The 16,953-nt window shown below is 40.6% G+C and overlaps 1 protein-coding gene across 6 annotated transcripts in view; it reads left to right on the forward strand.

Moving 5' to 3' along the window:
- The window catches only part of nhsl1b (NHS-like 1b), a 111,638-nt gene that overhangs the window by 40,406 nt on the left and 54,279 nt on the right, over positions 1-16,953 (forward strand). The window contains exon 1 of one of the 6 annotated variants that reach the window (XM_034162341.1): positions 2,463-3,717. The exons of 4 other annotated variants lie outside the window; for them this stretch is intronic. In XM_034162341.1, coding sequence (XP_034018232.1) covers positions 3,477-3,717 — 241 coding nt within the window. In that variant the 5' untranslated portion in view covers positions 2,463-3,476. Of the gene's footprint in view, positions 1-2,462; positions 3,718-13,572; positions 13,834-16,953 lie in introns of those variants that run through there. One more of the 6 variants, XM_034162345.1, reaches the window with a different exon arrangement.

The following is a 16,953-nucleotide window of genomic DNA, read 5'->3' on the forward strand; positions in this document are numbered from 1 at the left end:
TAACAGCCTCAGAGGCATTTTGTGTGATCAGAGCAGACAAAGGTCTACACTCTTATGTTTGTGTCAAACTTGTTTTTTAAGGTGAGCTAAGACGGAAGCTGACGTCTCTGAGTCAACAGCCGGCCCGCCGACATTTGATAAATAGGGGAGAAAACGAGGCCTGGTGGTGCGATTAGGAGTCTGTGTACATGTGGATCTACACTACATGTGACCTGAGATCACTTTTCAGTCATGTAACTGATCCATAATTTTGAATTGATACAGGAAACCTCCTCAAATTATCCACATTCATTCTTAATTTATGAGGCGGCCAATCGGACAAAAGCTGAGCACAAACTTTGAAACTAATTTGCGCAACAGAATCGAGAGGGTGAATTCAACGTGACGGAGAACAGTCCTGTGACACAGTCTTTTTGTAAATAAATAAAGAATAAATGAAATGTTATGCATGTGTGTGTGTGTGTGTGTGTGTGTATATATATATATATATATATATATCTGTTTCTACCTCATTTTCTTATGTCTTGTACTGTTACAAGTATTATTATTATTGCTTATCCTTGCACACGCTGCTTGATGAACATTTTCCTCTTCTTGCACCCATCTTGTGTGTTTTTAAGAGCTGACGTAACGTGAATTTCTCCTTTGTGAGGTCAATACAGTTTATCTTATCTTATACGTAATGCACAGTGAATACAGGGTGGAACAGCTGAACCTTTGCTGTGATGTTCGTCTCTTTCCTTGATTTTTAGAAGATGCAATGCAACAATCTGCAGCTGTGTTTCATTGAAATTACAACCTGTCTGCTGCCGGCTAAAGAATGTGTGCAAATACACAGATATGATTGTAATGACTAGAACTCCTGGGGTTTATTCCCAGATCAGCACTTTCTGGATGGAGTTTGCATGTCAAGTCATCTGTAGTGTTTTTACGACGTTCACTATCATGTGCACCTGACGTCATCAAACACTCATTCTGCCGTCTGCCAACAATAACAGTACGCTCATGAACGCTGCTGACTCACCAAGTCGGCCAGTCAGCTGCCCTTCACAGTAAAAGTTCATATCGTAAAGCCAATTTTTTTTTATGTTAATATTTTTGTTTCACATTTGCAAAATTTTTCATGAGCAGTTTTTGTGGAGTTGTAGAAGTGCCGTGAGTCCGGCTGAGTTCAGGTGGAATCATTTAAATTCTACAAGTTAAAAACGCCACCTTCTGCTGCATTCACATGTTGAATGAGAATAGTTTTTTGTTGTGTTTTTGTCTCTTAGCCATTCATAATGGTCACAGATGTAATTGGGTGGTGTCAACAGGATTGCTCGGTTATGATGTGGGATTGGGCATGTGGCGTTCTAGTGACACGTGTGTTCCATACACTCATGCTGCTTTATTGCTGCACCTTCGTGGTCACACTCCCACACTGCGGTTGCACTCGAGTGGGAAAACTCCACCTTCTCCAGCCCTGTAAAACACTGTTTTTGTCCCTGAGGGCCCCACTGCGCTATTTTATGCCACCCCAACTATACATTGAGCAACTTGATATGTGTTGCATTATACTTTGCAAAAAAAAACAAAAAAAAAAAACAAAGCAGCCCAGCTACCTATTCCTCAAAAATCTCAAATGTGCAAGAGGATGTGGTAACAAAACGCATTGTCAACAAAGAAATAAATTTTTTCATTCAGCGACATTCAGCGCCAGAGACACTCGTGAATTTGTTGCTTAACCAGTCTCTTGCAAGACCTGAGGCAGAATGAGAGCCGACACCGTGAAAGTGTCTTTAAGATACCTCAACGTGTCTAAACGTAATGCAACATCTGTTTCGGCTGGATTTATATACATGATCCAAAGAACTGTTTGTGCCTTAAACAGTAAATATGTGGTGTCCTTTGGGACATCTATGTAAATCCAGCCGAAAGAGAAGTTGCATTCATTTATTTATTGAATTGTTTTATGTTATATTGACAATAAAAATACAGGTGAAGTGCATCTCAGTCTTAAAGCAAAGCAGTGTCAGAGGTTCTATTCCCGCTGCAGAGACTAGATCCTTTTAGTGCAGTCAGATTGAGACGTTAATTTTCCTTTGTTTCTCTTTTTACATCCATGAACAGCTTGGCAAGCACAAAAAGTCTAGTCAGACTAAGGAGACCTGTGGGTTCTACCGCGAACCAGACCACAGGCTCCTGGGTCAGTCCAGGAATCCCCTGCCCTTCGGGCACAGTGGTAATAAACGCAACAGGGTGCAGCTGACTTTGTGGTCTCTCAGCCAGTGCACAAGGCAATAGAAAACATCTGATAAATTAAAGCGTGGAGGAAAGGTGTGCAGGCGGGAGGAGTGGTTACCGTGCTGGCAAACTGATTGAGAGGAGGGACAAAGAACAGGGATCACAGAAGAAGGGATGGGCTGTCTCGTATTTCAGCACTACCAGGGTTGGGTGAAATTCTAACCTTACGCTTGCACAACTGCACACTGGAGACTGACGAAGACCTGCTCATTGGTTTCGGACAGCTATCACGCAGTGCACACGTCCGTTTTCCCTCCAGCTGACTGTGTGCTGAGCAGATGAAACCTCCGCTCTGTGAACCACCAGTCAGCTAATCAGACGTCCAAACAGTTGTTCAGACTTGGATTTTTTTTTTCCCTCTTCTCCCATGGAATCCACCTACTTGACGTGCCTTGTTGTGTATACATTGAGGAATGTATGTAAACAGCTGGACACGTTCATCCTGCAGAAAGAAATGAGGAGGAGTAAAAAGAATGAAGAAAGAGCACGTCGAGCTGGATAAAGTTCTGTTGGAGCGCTGAGAAGTGGCGTCATTTTTGGCGCCTGTTGTCCACACAATAAAGAATCTCTGGAGTTTGCAGCAGCAGGATTTCCCCAATGTGTCTGTTTCAGCGTGTGAGTGTGCATGGAACTTCATCAAGCTGGGAATAGATGAAGAGACGCGCAGTCCCCTGGTACGGCTCTGCACTGGCAGCATAGGTCAGCTGGTGTGTGCAAACACATCGAGATAACAACACAAAGCTACAAACAACCACCGAGCAGCTGTGATTGAAAAGCAACTTCATGGGATGAGGAAGCCGCTCTCCACCCAGTAATAAATCCCAAGGACTTTAGATGTATAATTTTTTCCAGATTTTTGGATTGCCTAATTGCCACTTTGGAATTCGTAATTATTTCCAAACTCTTAACAGAAGTGTGGAAGTTAGATGATTTAGTCGAGTTCTCGCTTGTGGCAGAGGGGTGACATGAAGGAGAGAGAGGCTGGAAGTTGAGGCATTATGTTGAATTGTGCAACCAAAGACCTGGGCTATGGCTGAATGTCTCCTGGTCTTAACTGGATGCTCAAGATGGACTCAAAATAGTTTGGAAGGAAAGGATTTCCAAGGTCACGCAGCTCCGGATTTGTTTTCCTGGGATAAAGAACAGTTTGACATTCCATCTTCCCTCTTTGGAGTTGCTTTCTTGGCATAAGGATGAGAGGGGAGAGGAAGTCTGTCTCGTTTTGTAAGGAGAAACCCGCAGGACTGTCCAGGGCTCTCAGATGGTTCAGCGTCTCCAACCTGTCTCAGCAGAGCAGGCGCATCTTCCACAGCCAAAACGAGCTCCACACGTCCCACAGCCGACAAACGTACTTGCACACTCGCCTTCAAGTTGCCGATGGTGATGGGGAGGAGGATGACGATGACTGGGTGTACAAGCCTCAGCACAACATAGGTGAGAGTGACGCAACTTGTCAAAACAGTTTGAAAGTACTCTGATCTGATTCCGCCTCGGTCAGGATTCATGAATGGTTTGTTTGTGTGCACGATACTATAACTAGGCCACTGTCTTCTTATGGCACCATGCTCTTTGTCTCCATTATCCTGGCACTTCTTGGTTGCAGTAGGGAGCTGTCAGCGGGACAGTTAGGAGGTCAGACGGAATAAGACGGTAGCAGCTCGACTGCAGGATCTGGAGCTGCAGGGAGGGCGTGTCCGTGCGTGGATTAACACCACTGCAGCTGAATGTTGGATAAACTGGTGAAGTGCTGTTTGGATTATCTTAGTGCTGTAACCATTTAACTCCAGCAGTATATTATAACGGACCATTTTAGTAATAACTAATATTAACCAATCAGTCCACAATATAGAATATAGTAAAAACCACAGGTCTTTATATATGTCCTTTAAATCTACATAAAGCTTATTCTAAATAAACCTATAGCAAATTTATGCTTTAAAGCCATTTAAATGAGATAAAACCCATTAACAGTTCAAAATAAGCAATTCAAAGGTATTTTGTTGGTGTAAAACAGTGTAAATGCAGGTAAAAACATGTTATGTCTAAACTAACCAAACCAGTTAAAATAGACTCTGCTGGAACGTCATTCAGCCTCACTCCAGATAGTCATAAATAAACACTGTTATAGAGTTTAATTGCTCTGTCATAGTGTTAAATCAAGTTGTTTGTTTTTAATAATATATTTAATGTATAACAATGGTATATAAGGAGATAAGGAACTTACTACTTTACTATTAAAATATAAGGTTGTGTCTGGTTTAAAACATGTTTGAACAAGTTTAAAAAGTATTCCCTTTAGGGGTGGAATACATTAGCTCAACAGTATGATGCGCATCACAGTGCACCTGCCGTGATTCGATATGTACATGTCACAATATATAATTACATCACCATTCGATACAGGGTCTGTGATACGAGTATCATGTTATGCGACGTGTCATTCCACCTGTGGTACACAGCAGTTTGTAGCCAGTACATTAGTCAGAGTGAATTCTCACAGAAGCTGCAGCAATTCAAAGTAGCATTCTTTTCTTGGGTTACCGGTCGATAGGTTACCGTCATAGTCATCTGTTTATTGTGATATCTCAAAAGCTGTCTGGTAACTTTTTTTTTAATTTGGCAAGGGCATAATATGGGTAATTGACATTGTTCGCGTCTGAAAATCATATTTGTAGATTCGTTCGTTTAGAAACGGTGGCCATTTTTATGCCGACAATAGCCATTTTGAACACTTAAAGGTAGTTTTCTCAAAAACCGTCTGATAGCTTTTTTCTAATTTGTCAAGGGCATAATATGGGTCGTTGACATATTTCACATCAAAAAATTGTAGTCATCGATTTGTTTGTTTGGAAATGGCGTCCATTTTTATGTAGAAAGCAGTCAGTTTGGGTATTTGGTAGGGGTGTCGGAAAAAATCGATTCTTATTTATTACGATTCTGAATCAACCAAAATGTCCAAGAAGCATTTTTTAAAACAATTTCTTGCTTACTCGCTGCGTGTACTGTTTGTCAGGCAATGGCTTACGTACTACAGCGTCCCCGCGAGGGGGGGGGTGGTCCGGCGTGCTTCAAACACTCCTGCGCTGCAGAGTTCAGTGGCTGCAGCTTAGCATGGCGGACGAAGAGCTAATTCAGCCAGCACCGTCTTTGCTGAAGGCAAATGTTCGGGCGCATTTTGGATTTTATTATTTGGTGCGTAAGAAGGAGCTTGACATGACTTATGTAGTGTGCAGAATCTGCAAAATGAAAGTCAAGTACTTCGGAAACACTTCAAATCCGCAAGCCCACATGCTACGCTATCACCTGGAGCTAAAAGAGCGGAGCAGCGAACTCTGCCAGCCAACTCTGAACGAGCAAAGCAGATAATTAAATTTACATCTTTAGAATCACTTGATTAACCTTGTAAAGCTGCATTTTCTTAAACATTTTTTAAGTAATATAACTATTTCTCAGAGCTCTTTGAATCGAAAATCGATTCTGAATCGAATCGTCACCCCAAGAATCGGAATCGAATTGAATCGTGAGTTGTTGTACGATTCACTTCCCTAGTATTTGGACCTAATTTTCTCAAAAACTGTCCCATAACCTTTCTTATAATTTAACAAGTGCACAATATTGGTTATTGACATTGCTCCTGTCCTAAGAGTATTTGCATAGATTCATTCAGTTGGACATGGCGGCCATTTTTATGGCAAAATGGCTATTTTGCCCTAGGCTTTATTTTAGCCGGTAACCCACAGGGCCCTTGGCACTCTAGTTTTTCTTGATAAATAACTTCAAAGATTATTGAAATGAAAATAGTTTTGATCTGTTTGATTAATAGGATGTTTAAGTGATGTTCCTGCTGTGTAATTTGATCTCCACTTGTCTCGTCTACTTATTTCAGTACTTCAGTGGTGTCACGTTTCCTCATTAGGCTCATTATTGTTTGAGTTTGTTACTTGGGTATCTGTGTGCACATACGTGTCTGTTGGTATTCAATCAGCAGCGTCAAAAAAACGTTGGCCTCACCTTGACCTGCGGATGGTAACAGACACCAATACAAACCCTACAGTTTCACAGCTCATGTTGTCAACAGTCACACATACTCAGGTCCAGCTGCGGGGACAGATCTCAGCTGGACTCACATCAGACAGGGTTGTCATGATGATCACATCCGAATCTTCCCTCAATTAAAGCGGCCCCCTTGAGATCCATTTGAATAGTCAAACATTCTTTGGGACAGCGGTGGCGTGGGAGGAAGGAGACTTTGAAGCTGAGACACGTGGAGAAAGTGCTGTGGAAATGTGCCTCCTGTTTTGGAAAATGGTGGCTTTGGAAAGCTTTTGGTTATTGTCAGAGCTCCTCATCGAAGACGTGCGCCTTAAGCTTCTCTTAGACTTGGCCAAGTTCTCTGCAGACCTTCCTCGAGCAAAAGCCTTGACACTGCTTGTTTTCAATGCATTAAAAATTTGGTCCCAACAGTCTGGTTTGCACGATGTCTCCTGCCATTTTGTTCGTATCTGGTTCAAAATGTCCTGTTGTTTCTGTGGATTAAATGAACTGGCTGATCTCCACTCAGAGCAAGCTCTGTGTCAACAAAGTCATCTCTGATGAGCACAAAGCTTCTAAGCTGGTCTGGACATGCTGCTGATCATAAGGATCTGCACCTGGCCTTCAAATACTGCAAGTGCTGGTGTAGGTACCCTACGAAAAACTGCGTGTTATTTTTTAAAATGATTATCTGCTTAACAGTGACGAGGGGAGACTTTTGGTTGATTCAAAGGCTCAACATGTTTGAAAACTAATACAAAAATAAAATGTTGAACAGACTGTTTAGCTTGTTTTTTAGCCTGCTGTGATGTTTGTGTATTAGAGCCCAGTTTTTTTTTTTTTGCAGAACCATAAGAAATCCTGTATATAGACGTGCCTTACTCCGTTGTACCTTGTCGTTGATCCATTGCATTTTTCTGCAGACACAAACAGCTCGTTGCTGCGGTTTTTCATTTCACATTTTTAAGAATATTGAAATAAAACACTGTTTCTTCTTTTCTTTTCTTTTCCCACAAGACTTGTCAGGCTGCTGCTTTCCTCATTTTAGTTTTGCCTTTTCAAAATCCATTTGTTGCAATTTACAGATGGTCCATATGAACACGAGGAATCACACCACAGACGTGGTTCCTCAGCTGTTGTCATATAGTGCAAATCTCAATACTTCATAGTCGCCCTCTGACCCTGACCCTTCCTTAAACAGCTCTGGCTTGTGGAATGGTTTAAAGTTCAGACATGGTTCCTAAAGTTGACGGGTGAACTCTGCAGCAAACCAAAGATCAGATCCTAGATGTGCTTAAGAGCTCATCACATTTTTTGGTGCAAAATGAGGGAATTTAGTATCTTACAGAAAAGATTTTCATGTCTTTGAAATGTGTGGGGATGGGCTTTAGAACTCTGGCAGTCAATCTCTACATTATTTTTTTGACAGATCAAATTTTGAGTCATTGATGAAGTTAAGGTGTGGTATCTGGTTGGAAGATTCAGGAGGTGGATGTAGCCTGATTAATTCAGTTCAGTTTGTTTATTTGTTAAATCACCGAGATAGGAATGGGAAGTGTTTATGGATGAGGTGATATATCAGTTGATAACACTGGTAGAGGTAAACAGTACGTGTGAGAAATCAATTAAATGTCATTTACCTGCAGGGACTGCCACTGTTAGCTTGTTAATTTAGCCAAGTTACTGGCTTCCTTGGTGAGGATAGAATATTTAATCTGCTAATACATCCAGTGCAGCTCTACACCAAGTTCTTGATGAAGTTCATTTAAAAATAATGTTACCTTGAATTTAATATTTCATTCTTCAAAAGCACACTTTGCACATTAGGTGGCTTTACTCATCTCAGCTGTGTTTTTGAAAACCAAAATATTGCCGCACTCCTTTGGCAGTGATGCACAGGTTTTCAGTGCGCGAAGCTCACTTACTGATCCATGTGGAATGGCATTGGGTTTGTTTGTAGAGCTCATAACATCAAACAGGAAACTGTAACATACCATAAAACTGGTAAGTGCCCCATGCCGACTCTGCACAGAAGTGCCCGAGTCTGCAGCTTAGGACGTTCATGCATAGTCCGAGTCATATTTGCATACCCTTCCTGTATTTTTTTTTTTTCCTGCTCACATTTTTCTTATAACTTATTTCAGGCGATGCAGTGTCACAGACAGGTCAACTTAAAACTGTTTCATCCACATGGCTGTGAGCAGAGAGGAAACCTCTCATAAGAATACCATCTCGAGTTTGAATCTGAAGTATTTATAACATCTGGATTTGACTTCTGCGTGCCTGTCAGGGCCCATTACACCGGCCATGCACCGTGCCTCTGTGTGTAAATATAGCCCAAAATGAGCGCCTGTGGCTCCATAACTAGCAATTTTGACGCAGTCTCCAGCTTGACTGGATGGATGTTTGTCTGAGTTGCCAAAGTAACCCGTGTGTGACTGTTTCCTGATGTTCAGTTTGACCTTCCTCAAGGGATAAATCTGAATCAATCGTGTGTACACAAGGTGCTGCTGGCTGTATTATAACAAGATAAAAAACTTAACTTGAGGTGGATTTAGGCCACAAAAAAAAAAACAAGCAAAAAACAAAACATTTTCACAGGTATTCATGTGCTTTTAATTAAAAAAAATCTGACGACAGGCTGTTATTGTTCTGATGATGCTTAAAGCAAACTGTACTTTGTCAGATGGAAACACACAGTGCTTTAGTGCTTCAGCCTCTTCAGCCTCAGACTGCTCCTTCCCAAGTGCAGGACCAACAGACTGAAAAACTCCTTTGTCTGCCAGGCCATCAGACTGTACAACTCCTCACTCAGGGGGAGGAGGAGTAACAGGAAGACAGAGGACAGGGAGGAGGAGAACAGTAGTAGCCAGTAAACCAGTTTATTTGCATTTTTTTTTTAACTTTCACTTTTGATGCTCTGTGTGCTTCTTACCCTGTGTGCTGCTATACAATGCTGCTGGAACCTCAATTTCCCTGAGGGAGTCTTCCCAAGGGATTAATAGAATAATCTTTACACACAGACAGCGGATCTGAATATTCACATTGAGGTGTATGTGTGTTTCCACTTTTGCGTGTCTGTGTGTGTGTGTTTGTCCCGTGTGGGTGTGTGTGTTTTTGTTGTGGGTGAAGCATGACATGCAGTGCACACAGAAGTAATGAATTGAATGTTGGTGTTTCAGCTGTCTGACACCACAAACTTGTGATGTGGTTTAAAATAAAGTACTACAAAAAAAAATACTGCATTTTTCATTATTTTTTTCTGCATAAATGTGAAAATGATTTAATCATTAATGATAGACAGATTAGTAAAAAGTCCTTTTGTGTTCAGCAGGAGACGATTTATCTTTTCCATAAATGTGTCTGCAGCTCGTCGGATAGTTAGTGGATGTTGGCTGGATTATGGAAAACTAGGAATGGTATTTGCACGCCTTCCCATGAGTGTCGGTGAGAAACAAATTCTTCACTAAACTTGAACTGCACATTCTCTCTCTCTCTCTCTCTCTCTCTCTCTCTCTCTCTCTCTCTCTCTCTCTGGGACAGAATCACTGCACTGGTTCAGCTTGTTTTGGGATTTATGTGGCAGGTAAAAACACCATTTCTCTCTCCTAACTCACTGGAATACGTTTCAGATCATAAAGTAACAGGCCTGTAGGGGGCGACAGTGCAGCACTGGAAACAAAATAAGGTGATTGGATTGAAACCTTTGACTCATCTTTTGAATTTTCTGACCCTCACACAGAGGATTTGAAACACATCCCTTCCTCTCACTAAATACTCTGATCAATTATCCTCAATCAGCCCTATTGATCTCCGTTACACAGTAATATGACTGAATCAATTAGTCAGAAGGCTCATCTAGCCGAAAGCTCTGAATTGTGGTCACTTTACTGCGGCGGGTCACCAATGAGCTGAACGTTTAAAGTCTTACTCAGAGATTGTTGATGTCGACTTGTTTGACTGGACCGTGTCAACAAGTTCGAAGACGGGAATTTAGTGTTTAGTAATGTCGAATTTGAAGCGTGTCTGCACTTGCATGTGCTCCATTTGTGTTTGTTGTACTTATACATTTTTCTCTTCTGACATGATGCTTAAACACACAACACAAATCTAAACCTCCGCTCTTCATATTCATTTTTTTTTTTTTTTTAATAAAAGTGGAACTGTGAAGCTTTTCACGCAGTTAACTGATATTTCTGCCACATTAGTGATCACTATTTTGTCTGGTTTTTTTTTTTCATCCTCACCTAATTTGGGGCAGCAGCCCAGTGACCTAAATATTAATCGTACTGTATGTTATTTGTGACATTAATGTGGTGTTTTTGTTAGTCTGCATGAGATGCTTAGTGAAATTTGAGAGGATTCATGTGAGACCAAAGACTTGTGTAATGGTGTCCTTTTGGTGATTTTAGACTATCAAGGGCTCGGACCAGTTTACACACACGCACACGCACACACACACGTTATTATGTCGTCCGTGTGTAATTCCAGATTAGCAGATGATCGTTCGCTGCAGGGGGGGAGATGTGATGTACAAACCAGCAAGGCCGCATTTAAGGACGGTTGTGGAAATCTGCTGCTGTGGCTGGCAGCCCAACACACACACACACACACACACACACACACACATTTTACAAGAGACAATTTGTTGTTATTTAACTGGACGTCTTTTTAACATACCTTTTTTCTTTCTCTCCTATGTCCTGACAACTCCACGATGCTTCTCAGGTAAGTCATTTTTTTTTTTGCTTAACCCTGTCTGACCTATAACCTCTTTTCCATATCAACTGATCCCAGATCAACACCACATGCTGGAAAAACTCCACCAAGCCAACCAGTTGCTGCTGTCCAGTTTTAACCCATATTAAACAGACTTTTCTATTATTTCATGGTTGGTTGGTTGTCCATTTGGCTGCTCCCGTTTTGTATTCTGGGTCGCCACAGTGGATACAACCAGATCCGCATTGATATTTGGCACAGGTTTTGTGCCGGATGCCCTTCCTTACGCAACTCCAGTGTTACCTGGAGAAACATACACAGCTGGTGTTCCAAAGAGGTCTCCCATCCAAGTACTAACCAGGTCCAGCACTGCTTAGCTTCTGAGATCTGACGGGATCATGCTGACACAGAGCAGATCAGCTGCTACTTTTCTATTATTTCATATTAACTCTAAAAAAACAAACACAAAAACAAACAGTTTTCCAGAGGTGGAGGAGCATTCTGTGTTGTGCTGAGTAGTTTGACACTGTCAAAATCGTTGTCTTATCTGTAGCGGAGGCATTGATTTTATACAACTATAAGTCAGTTTGGAGGTGATCTTCTCCTTCATCTTGCCACAGAAGCTATGATGTGTCAAAGAAAGAATTCTATTGATGGTGACTGTTCTATAAACTGAATCTTGTTGGGTTATTTTGATGTGATGATTGATGATTTTTAGGTTTTTGCATTGGGATTCACATTATTGAGTCAGATTTGACTGACAGTTTTCAACAATATCAGCATGACTGAAAATTCCAAAAACACCCATTCTCACCATGATGAAGTAAAAATGGTCCAAAATTCAAATCGGCATCCAGGTCAGCACCAGAACTTAATTCCTTTTCATGTTTTCTGGAGGTTTGTAGTGTTTGAGCTTTGTTTGCACAGTCACGACAGCAGAAAGGATGCAGTGTTAGTCTTTTATGATGTCGGTTAGAGGCCATTTTTAATGAAGCGATATCCAATTAAGGTGGAGGTTTGACGGAGCTGGAATTTTATCGTCTGCTCGGGTCTGGCGCTGTCAGGGATTTGTGAGCTATTTAGTTGTTGATTATTTCCAGGGTTGTGATTTTGTGGCTTTCTCATTTTACACACTCGCATCAACACAGCCACTCAAAATTCACTCTGGTTGAGGCAGACGTGTTGCAGCTTGTAAGGCGTGCTGGAGTGCGATGCACACACGTGCACACACAGACAATAAGGAGCCTGATGAGCGCACGTAGCATAACTGCGTGATAACGTGTCAGTCTGACAGACCTGATGACATTTAGGTAAATGGACTCAGTGTGTAAATCAGTAATTGTGTGTGACACTGACTGTTATTCAGAAAAAACAATGCAGAGGTTTGGAAAGCACAGAGTGTGTAACTGCTCACACACACACACACACACACACACAAAACAAACTGTTGCTTTCCGAGGATCATAGTGATTATATTTGATCAGGGTTCAATGATCGGCCTCACGCTGAACTGCTGACAGCTCATTCTCCACAGTCACCGTCCATCACCGCTATGTGGGTTCACACACACACACATTAAATTAATCGTGGTCTATTTTAGTAATGAGCTGTTTTCAGTCCAGAGTCACTGATTTCAGGTTTTTAAATGGGAACTTTTTTATAGTTTCTTTTATCCTCTTTCACAGAAAACTGGATATCTTTGGCCTGTGGACAAAACAGGACATTTGAGGATGTAATCTTGGGCTTTGAGAAACATTGCTTTAATTTTTTCTCCATTTTCTGACACTTTAGTTATTTCATTAATCAACTAATTGATGAATTCAGAAAAATAGTCAATAAATTAATTGATGATGAAAATAATCTGTCAAGATTTTATTGTCTCTGTCGCTTTGTGCCTCAAGAAAAGCAAAGAACTGTGCATGATTGTCTTTGTTTTTTATATTTCATCCTGTAGATGCCATTTGATTTGTACACATCTCAAGGATGAACATTGGAAACAGGATGCACCTTTGGAGCTTCATGGCAAAGGCTGTGAATACTTGCATACATGTGATTTTTTTTTTTACATTGTCATTATGGGGTATTGTGTGGAGAATTTTGAAGGAAAAACTGAATTTGATTCCTTTTGGAATAACGTAACAAAATGTGGAAAAAGTGAAGCACTGTGAATACTTTTCTTATGCTCTGTATATATTTATATTTAATTGTTTTTTACAATAGATACTTTTTTATCTCAAATACTACAAGGTTGAAAGGTCTAGGTAGGATTTGTTTACTTATAGGTCAGCACAAGCTCATCAGAAAATAATCAATAGAGTAATTTAAATTTTTTGTTTTTTATAAAAAGTGTGTGTATGTATGCACACACACACACACACAGAGAGAGCTTTGATTGTTTAAGATCAAGGCTGGGCTTTTGGCTGTCTTCAAACTGATTGGACAAAGAGATGTGGGGAGTGGTGGAGAGACAGAATGAGACGGTGAGAGAGGGAGAGATTTGGGGGTGGGGGGGTGAGAGAATAACACGAGCTGGCTAGTTTCCATTTGTATGCATGTGTATGTGCATGTATTGGACATGAGATAGAGAAGCAGAGTGATGGGGAGAGTCAACGAGGGAAAGGAGTGTCAGGAACTGTTTGTGAATATTTTGTCCAGATGTAGTTTTAAAAAAGGGAAGAGGAGCAAAGGAAGGAAAGATGAGAAAGAAGGGGATGAAAGTTTGAAGGCTGTCACTGGGGTTGGTATTTATTCTGTTGGATGGTTGTTGAAGAGAAGGAAGAGTCATGTTCTGTCTGAAAGGTAGGTGTGCATGTTAATGTAGCATCCATGAGAGTGTTTTTTTTTTTTTCCAAAACTTTCAGACAAAGAAAATATAAACCTTATCTCTCTCTTCTGGATGGAAAGTCATCTCTTTGTCAGTGCTTTGCTTTTTTTTTGCTGACTTTCTTTTGTGTTTCTCATTATTGGAGGTAAAATTCCTTATTTTTGTAATCATTCTTTCTCTGACTAGTTCAGGTTTGTTGGCTTTGTTCTGTCGTTCCTTTTTGCTCTTTCTGTAGTTGACAGATATCAAACTCATGCCTGACAGTGGAACAAAATGCTGTAGTACGTCTAAATGCTGCTTATTATAAGAAATGACTAAATCTACTTACTCTTGCAAACTATGAGTCCGTGCTCGTGTTGGAGTCCACAGGAACAGCTGGTGAAGCAGCAGTTGTTGCGCTGCTGTCCTGCGGAGTGGGGCCATTTGTTGGCAAATAGTTGATTGGCTAGTTAAAGTGAAATCGGGCAAAACATCCGTCCTGTTTTATCAAGGCGTGATGCTGTTCAATCTTTGTAATGTTAGTGACATAAAGGATACACACCAGTTTTGGTGGCTGCAGTTCTGCATCACTTCATGTGCAGTAAGTTTTAATCCCCTTGTTTGAAAGCTGCAGTATGGATTTTTAGAAAGTTTTTGCAAAGGCACAGCATATTTTAGATGCTGTATAGTGTTGAGAAAATTCATACAATTGTATTTTAATGTTGAAAACTCCATTTGGAAAAAGTTTGAGAATGCATAAAATTTGGTTCTTCCTTCTTATACTATGTTTTTATGACAGTTCTTGATCAATTTTGCTGATGTTTAAAATGTTAGAGCTCGAGATCTGAGGATCCTCTGTTCAAATCCCTGTCAGACTGATAAATCACTAATTTTGGGCAAGGTTGTTAATCCCCAAGTTGCTCCCGGTATGCAGTTGAGTGCCTTGCATGGCAGCACTCTGGTATCGGTGTGTGTGAGTGAATGTGAGGCATCATTGTAAAGCTTTTTAAGCTTCTGATTCCGATAGAAAAGCTCTATATGAGTGCAGTCCATTTTTCCATTTCCTGTTCTGCTTTATGTTATAATTCTGCAATGTTTAGGGAGGGCAAAAAGTGTATTGTGTGTCTGTATAGTATCAAAGGTTTACCCTCCCATTATATAGGCCCAGCGGGCCACCTAGCTAAAGCCTGAAATGTCTGTAATGCATGCTTTGTGTGACAAGAGTCAAACGAGAGCTGTCACTGTAGCTGCAGGTAGCAGAGCTGAATAATCTCTTAAGGTAAGTCATCATCTTATATTGCTTCTCATGAAAAAAGTACTTCAACCTAAAAGCAGTGCCAGTTTCACATCAGACTTTCACAGTGTCATTGTTCCGTGCAGCTGTAGTTTGACTGTGCTTAGCCGACAGAAGTTGTTTACCCCAGTTTGGATTTTTAAAAAATCAGGTTTAAACATTTGGGAACTTTTTTTTTTGGGGGGGGTGTCATTCAAAAATGCTGCTGCATGATGGAGTTTGTTTCACCTGTAATAAAACGACAGTGAGAAATCCTAATTAATCATCATGAGACACCAGTCCTTAGATCTGTTCAAAGCACATGTAATTCAGTGCACTTGCCAGAGGATGGCACTGTAACTACTAAAATTAATTAATTAATTATTTATTTTTGCATGGGTCAGCATTCTAATGAGTGCCCGTCTTAATATGGCATCATTTTGAGTGTACATACGCTGGATGTGGGTACACCGTAGGTGTTGGAGGTGATCCGTGGTTCTGTGTGCATAGGTGGGCTGTTGCAGTTTTTTATTATTATTATTATTGCTATTTTCAGAGTGCCTCACCGTCCTGAGGTCAAAATGCACGTAGATGGTTTTATTTATTGATTTAATTGGACAAAATTAAATAGTGCATTTAGCTTTGGTTGCTATCTATGTGTTGATTTTGTCTTTTATTTTCACATAAACTGTGTGATTGGGAACAACACTAGCTCCGAGTGCGACAGTGAGGATGCAAAAAAAACACTGCCAGGAGAGATTGTGAAATAAATTGCATGAAAATTAATAAAAAGTGTCTGAAGTTACTCCTTGTATGATGCATGTGGTGTTGGTACAACGCGGTACTCAGCGGTCCGATGGTGAGAGATACAAAGACTGCTTATCTCCAGCATGAGGAATCAGCCTCTGTGAATCACTCTTTTCTCTGCCTCTGGCCTCCAGATTTGTGGTTTTTCAGAAATGAGGTCACATAAACTCAACACTGTAATAATTTGTGGCAAAATCCCAGTTCATCAGCTGGACACAGTAAATTATGTTGTCACTTACGCAGTTTCCACACAATCTGACTCTGGTCAGATGTGGAATTTGGGAAGAAACAGATGTGGGACTTGTGTACGAGATCCAGCTCTGAACAAGTTTGCCAAGTTTTTGTCTTGAACTCTGTGTGCTGATACGGAAACGGAGAGCCGTCCTTCAGTAGGAAGGTCGTTTCCGTGACTCGTGTTGAATGTGACAAACTGTTTCCTTTAATCAATGGTTTTCTCAGTAAATTGTCCTGCCGATGGCAAAAAGATTTAATCGCTGTCCCAGAGCCTAAGAGTTTCAAATTTAAGAAATGAGTTTAGCATTAATTTAGAGCTACTTAAAGTCAGTTTAAAGCTGCATGGGTACTTAAACTGCATACCACCGCCAAGGATTAACAGTGCAGTGTTTTTAACATTATTGTGCTGTATTACTCAAAACCCCCGTCTCTAAACACGGGTTTCAGTGCAGGTCTGCACACGTTTTCATCTCTTTTACTGTCTGTCATGGGATTGGTATGAAAGACCTGAGAAAGAAGAGAACCTTGTAAAATGGTCACACTATTGAAAACACCACATCGTTATATGAAAAGAATGTGACAAAATTGTACAAAATCCAGATACAGCTGAACGCCAAAATGTAACATGGTATTTTTCTTGAATTGATCATTTCTTGAGATTTCTATTTTTAAGTAATTCTGCTGACAAATAAAACCAATCTAAGTGATAACGCATCAGTTCAAAACAATGTCTACCAGTCTGTTTTCGGAACATAATGTTTAAAATAAAATCTGATAATCTTAAGTTAAGCATAAAAATGAA

Source organism: Thalassophryne amazonica, chromosome 21, assembly GCF_902500255.1.
Source record: "Thalassophryne amazonica chromosome 21, fThaAma1.1, whole genome shotgun sequence".
NCBI classification, from domain to species: domain Eukaryota; kingdom Metazoa; phylum Chordata; class Actinopteri; order Batrachoidiformes; family Batrachoididae; genus Thalassophryne; species Thalassophryne amazonica.